General features: G+C 21.3%; 1 protein-coding gene across 1 annotated transcript in view; it reads right to left on the bottom strand.

The window, feature by feature from the left end:
* The window catches only part of LOC117178833 (guanine nucleotide-binding protein subunit alpha homolog), a 40,796-nt gene that overhangs the window by 6,719 nt on the left and 27,749 nt on the right, over window positions 1-6,328 (bottom strand). Inside the window, exon 3 of the mRNA XM_033370333.1 lies at window positions 5,335-5,385. Coding sequence (XP_033226224.1) covers window positions 5,335-5,385 — 51 coding nt within the window. The remainder of the gene's footprint in view (window positions 1-5,334; window positions 5,386-6,328) is intronic.

Below are 6,328 nucleotides of genomic sequence, written 5' to 3'. Positions count from 1 at the left end.
AAAAAATAAAAAAATATTTATTATTTTAAAAAATTTCAAATCCTTTAAAATCCCATTGAATTATTGAAAACCATGAAAAATTTCATTGTAATGTGTAAAATAAAAAACTAAAATATTTGAGATTTCAATATATTTTAAAATATTTTAGGAGATTTCAAATATTTCGCAAAGGTTTTAAAGATTCTATAAATATTTCAAATATTTCAGAGATTTCAAAAGATTTCAAAATATTTTTAAATATTTTTATTATTTCACAAATATTTCTGGAATGATTTCAAAAGATTTGAAAATATTTCACAAAAATTTCAATAAATTTTACAAGTTTCAAATATTTCAAAAGATTTCGACGTTAGCAGAATATTTCAAACTATTTTAGGAGATTTAAAATATTTCATAGAGATTTCAAAAGATTTGAAAATGTTTTTATGATTTCACAAAGATTTAAAATATTTGAGAAAATTTTTTAAATTTCAAAAATATTTCAAGAAATTTCAAAATATTCGACAGAGATCTAAATAAATTTCACAAAGCTTTCAAAGATTTCAAAAGCTTTAAGAATATTTCAAACTATTCAAAATATTTGTATTATTTCACAAAAATTTTCAATATTTCAGAAATAATTTCAAAAGATTTGAAAATATTTCAATAAATTTTACAAAAGCTTCAAAGATTTCAAAACATTTCGACGATTTCACAATATTTGAAAATATTTTAGGAGATTTCAAATATTTTTTCAAAGATTTCAAAAATATTTCATATTTTTCATGTAGATTTCAAAAATTTCAAAAATTATTTTTATGATTTCATGAAGATTTAAAAGATTTTAGAATATTTAAAATATTTCGTAAATATTTCAAAGATTTCAGAATATTTCAAAATATTTGAGATTACAAAAATTTTGCAATGATTTACAAGATTTCGGAAATATTTCAAATATTTCATAGGGGTTTCAAAAGATTTCAAAAATTACAAAATATTTTACAATATTTTTATCATTTCACAAAGCTTTAAAAAATTTCAGAATATTACTAATAATTCCCAACGATTTTAAACATTTCCGAAAGATTTCAAAATATTTTAAGAGATTTCAAAGACTTGAAAATATTGAAAAATATTTTTATGATTTAACAGGGACTTTCAAGATTTCGGAAAGATTTCAAAAGATTTGAATATATTTCACAAAAATGTCAATAAATTTCACAAAAGTTAAAAAAATGTCAAAAGATGCGAATGATTTCAGAATATTTAAAAATATTTAAGAAGATTTCAAATATTTAGCAAAGTTCTCAAGATTTCAATAAATTTCATAAAACTTCCAAAGATTTCAAAATCTTTCAGAATAAAAATATTTAATTTAAAAATATTTTAAGGATTGCAAAGATTTCAAAATACTTTAATGATTCCACAAAGATTTCAGAATATTTTTAATACTTGAGAGGATTTCAAATATTTCACAAAGATTTTCAATATTTCAGAAAGATTTCAAAATATTTGAAAACATTTTAATTAATTTCACAAGTTTCAAACATTTCAAAAGATTTCAGGAAAATTTATTTGACAATTGTGAAATTTATGTAATAATTGTTCAATCTTTAGAATAATTTAAATCTTTTGAAATCTTCGAAAATATTTCATAATCTTTATGAAACATTTGAAATTCTTGAAATCTTTTTAAACCATTTAAAAGACATCTTAAACTTTTGCAAACCTTTAAAAAACCTTTCTAAATATTTTTAAATCTTTTGAAATATTTCTTAAATATATGTGAAATGTTTCTAAATCTTTCGACGCCTTTTGAAATTTTCGAAATCTTTCTGAAATATTCGAAAATATTTTTAACTATTTGAAATCTTCCTGAAATCTTTGTAAAATCTGATTTATACGCTTTTGTGAAATTTTTCTCAAACCTTTGAAATCCTTTAAATCTTCTAAAACTTTTTAGAGCCTTTTCAGATCTGTGAAATCTTTCTGAAATCTATTGAGGTCTTCCAAAATATCTTGAAATTTTTCAAAACTATTCAAATCTTTGAAATCTTTTTAAACTCTTTGTGAAATCTATTGCAATCTTTGTCAATTCTTTCAGATTTTTGTAAAATCTTTTAAATTGTTGTAAAATATTTTAGACTTTTGTGAAATGATTTGAAAACTTTTAAAAATCTTTGATTTCCTTGAAATCTTTGTGGAATCTTCCAAAAAAAATTTCAAAATCTTTCAAACCTTTCTGAGAATGTTTAACCCTTTTGTGAATTCTTAGAAATATTTGTTAAATCTTTTACATCTGTATAAAATCTTTTAAAACGTTGTAAAATTTTTAATTTCCTTGCATTCTTTATGAAATCTTCTAAAAAAAATCGAATCCTTTTAAATCTTTGAAATCTTTCAGAAATGTTTTGAAATATTTAAAATATTTGTGAAATCTATTTAAATCTCCTAGAATATTTTGAAAACTGTTAAATCTAATTTACACGTTTTTGTAAAATCTTTTAAATCCTTGAAGTCTTCGAAATTTTTAAAAATAATTTTCTAATATTTGAAATTCTTTCGAAATCTTTGTGAAATATTGTAGATATTGTTCAGAATTTTTTTATATCTTTGAAATATTTCTGAACACTTTTCCAAAAACTATTGACATTTTTTTTAATTCATTTAAATCTTTATAAAATCTTTTACATCTTTGTGTTCTTTTAGATCCCTGTAAATTTTTTTTATTTTTTGTGACATCTTCGTGAAATCATTGTTAAACTTTCGTAAAATCTTTCATATCCTTGAAATCTTTGTGATATATTCCAAAAACAATTTCAAAATCTTTCAAATCTTTCTGAAATCTTGTAAAAATTTTGATTTCTTCGAAATTTTTATGAAATCTTCAACAACAAAAAAATCCGAATCCTTGAAAATCTTTCCAAAATCTTTTGAAATAATTAAAACATTTGTGAAATCTAATTAAATCTTTTAAAATATTTTAAAAACGGTTAAATCTGATTTATACGCTTTTGTGAAATCTTTTAAATCCTTAAGATCTTCGAAATTAAAAAAAAAAAAATTCCAATCTTTGACATGTTTTTGAAATCTTTCTGAACACTCTCATGAATAAAATTTGGTGAAATCTTTTCTATTCATTTGAAATTTTTGTGAACTCTTTGTGAAATCTTCTTGAAATTGCCCAAAGCTTTTCAAATCTTTTTAATCTTTCTAAACTATTTTGTGAAATCTATTGCAATCTTTGTAAATTCTTTCAGATCTTTGTAAAACCTATTAAATTTTTGTGAAATCTTTTACATCTTCGTGAAATTATTTTTAAACTTTTGTAAAATCTTTGATATCCTTGAAATCTTTGTGATATCCTAAAAAAAAAAGTCAACATTTTTCAAAAATCTTTGTGAAATCGATTTAAATCTCCTACAAAATTTCGAGATCTTTTCAAAATCTTTGTGAATTCTTCTAGATATTCGTAACGATTTTAAAGATTTCAGAAAGATTTGAAAATATTTCACAAACATTTTAATAAATTTCAAAAGCTTTCAAAATATTTCAAAATATTTGAAGATGTTATAAATATTTTGCAATGATTTTCAAGATTTTAGAAACATTTTATTGAAATTTCCAAATATTCCAAAGGTTGCAAAGATTTCAGAGTATTTCAAAATATTTTAGGACATTTCAAATATTTCGCAAAGATTTAAATTTTGTTCAGAAATATTTCAAATATTTCAAAGATTTAAAAATATTTCAAGGATTGCAAATATTTCATATTTATTTTATTTTTTTTATTTATTATTTTTATTTATTTATACTATATGATCACCTATTGTAGCCACTGACTGTTGGTCTTATGATTTTTAAAAATAAACAAATATTATTTTAAAATGTTCAGATCTTTGAAAAGTCTTTCTAAAATCTTTGCGAAAAATATTAAAATTTTTGTGAATTCTTTTAAATATTTGTGAAATCTTTTACATCTGTGTGAAATCTTGTAAAATTGTTGTTTTCCTTGAAATATTTGTGAAATCTTCTAAAAAAATTCGAATCCTTTCAAATCTTTGAAAATTTAAAAAATATTTGTGAAATCTATTTAAATCTTCTAAAATATTTTAAAACCTTTTGATATAATTGAAAATCTTTTAAAATCTGATGTATAAGATTTCGTGAAATCTTTTCGATCCTTTTGAAATCTTGGTGAAATCTTTTCGAAATTGTTCAAAACTTTTCAAATTTTTATGAAATCTTTTACATTTTTGTGAAATCTTAAAAAAAAAATTCAAGCCCTTTCCAATTTTTCTGAAATATTTTGAAATATTTATAATCTTTCTGAAATATATTTAAATCTCCTAAAATATTTTGCAGCCTTTAATTTTAAAAATTACATTTCTTTCTTAATATTCCAAACATGCTTTTGTGAAATCTCTCAAATATTTGTGAAATCTATTTAATTCTTCTAAAATATTTTGATATCGTACAAAATCTTTTAAAATCTGATGTATAAGATTTCGTGAAATCTTTTCGATCCTTTTAAAATCTTTGTGAAATCTTTTCGAAATTGTTCAAAACTTTATCAAATTTTTGTGAAACCTTTAAAAAAAATTCAAGCCCTTTCCAATTTTTCTGAAATATTTTGAAATATTTGTAATCTTTCTGAAATATATTTAAATCTCTTAACATATTTTGTAACCTTTGATTATAAAAATTAAATTTTTTTTCTTAATATTCCACACATGCTTTTGTGAAATCCCTCAAATATTTGTGAAATATTTTAAATCTTTCAAATCCATGGAATCTTAGTGAAATCTTCTAAAAAAAAATTTGGAACCATTTCAAATATTTGTGAAATCTATTTGAATCTTCTAAAATACTTTTAAACTTTTTGAAATTAAAAAAAAAATTATCTAACGTACACGCCTTTATAAAATCTGTTGAATTCGAAAAATAGAAAATATTGAAAAACCTTTGTAATATTTTTAAATTATTGAAATCTTTGAAGTATTTTCAAATACTTTAAAATCGAGAAATCGAGTGTCCACTTAAAATATTTAAATATCTTTTATAATCAAAGCATAAAAAAATCAAACTCAACAAGTTCTTATGAAAAATTAAAAAACATTTCGAGGTTTTCAAGGTAACAAACAAAAAAAAAAAAAAAAAAAAAAAAAAAAAAAAAAAAAAAAAAAAAAAAAAAAAAAAAAAAAAAAAAAAAACGCAGGACTTGTAAATTTACAGAATAGACAAAAGTGGAAAGTGTTTAGAAATGAATGTTTGAAAATCTGAAAGTTGAAAAAGAAAAGAAAGAGTGAATATTGAATAAAGATGTAGGTGATTCAATGTAAATTGAAAACATACCACTCGAGCGATCCTATCTAGATGGTCCAGGAAGTACTGTACGGAGTCACTCTAAAAATAAAATATCAAATAGGTTAAAGTACGCCGTTAAATGCTAGGCAAAGAGTAGTTTACACAGAATATCTCTTAAACACATAAGGTGTCAGAGAATCGTTAGTCGATATTCACGCTTCCATTATCGCTCTCCTGCAAAGCCACTCAATTTTTAAGATTACGTATAATCTCTCCTTCTTATGTCAGATTTTTACGATTCTTATCTCTTATCTTTATTACTTTATTGAGCAACCTTAATTACTGTTAATTATTTTTATCATTGAGGGGATCAGCTTGAAACAAAATTGTAACTTTTCAACTGCAAGCTGGCAGTTTTAATAAAAAAAAAATAAAATAATAAAAAAGTCCCTCGCATTTCCCGGTTCGCAAACATTTTTCGCGGTTAATGAAATTTAAAAAATCAATCTTTGAAGCTACATTTTTTTCCATTTGATGTATTAAAAATTGAAATTCAAGTAAAAGCGTTTAAAGTGGAAAATGGAAAAAAATGAAAATGAAATAAAAATTCATTAAATTAAAAAATTAATTAATGATAAATAATAAATAAATATAATAACTCAACACTTCTTAAATTAAAAGTTATTATTAATTTTATTTTAAATATTTTTTAAATCCTTAACATTCTTTGAAATCTTGTTCCAAAATCTTCAATCATCTACATGTTTTACATTTTTTGAAATTATTTTTTAAAATAAAAGTTTTTTAATTAATTAAAATTAAATTGAAATTCATTAAATTAAAAAAATTAATTTTTAATAAATAATTGATATGAATAAATATAAATAGCATATCTAAATTGAATAATTAATCAATTAATTAAAAAAAAAATTATATCATTTAAAGCGATTTTAAACTATAAACACCAGAAACTGAACAAATTTTTTTTTTTCCCTGCCGAGTGAGTCACGACTACCCCGAAAGGGAAATGGCTTAATGGCGT

This window comes from Belonocnema kinseyi, chromosome 8 (assembly GCF_010883055.1).
Source record: "Belonocnema kinseyi isolate 2016_QV_RU_SX_M_011 chromosome 8, B_treatae_v1, whole genome shotgun sequence".
In the NCBI taxonomy this organism is placed as follows: domain Eukaryota; kingdom Metazoa; phylum Arthropoda; class Insecta; order Hymenoptera; family Cynipidae; genus Belonocnema; species Belonocnema kinseyi.
Note: the sequence above shows the minus strand (reverse complement) of the source record. Positions and strands in the feature narration are given on the sequence as shown.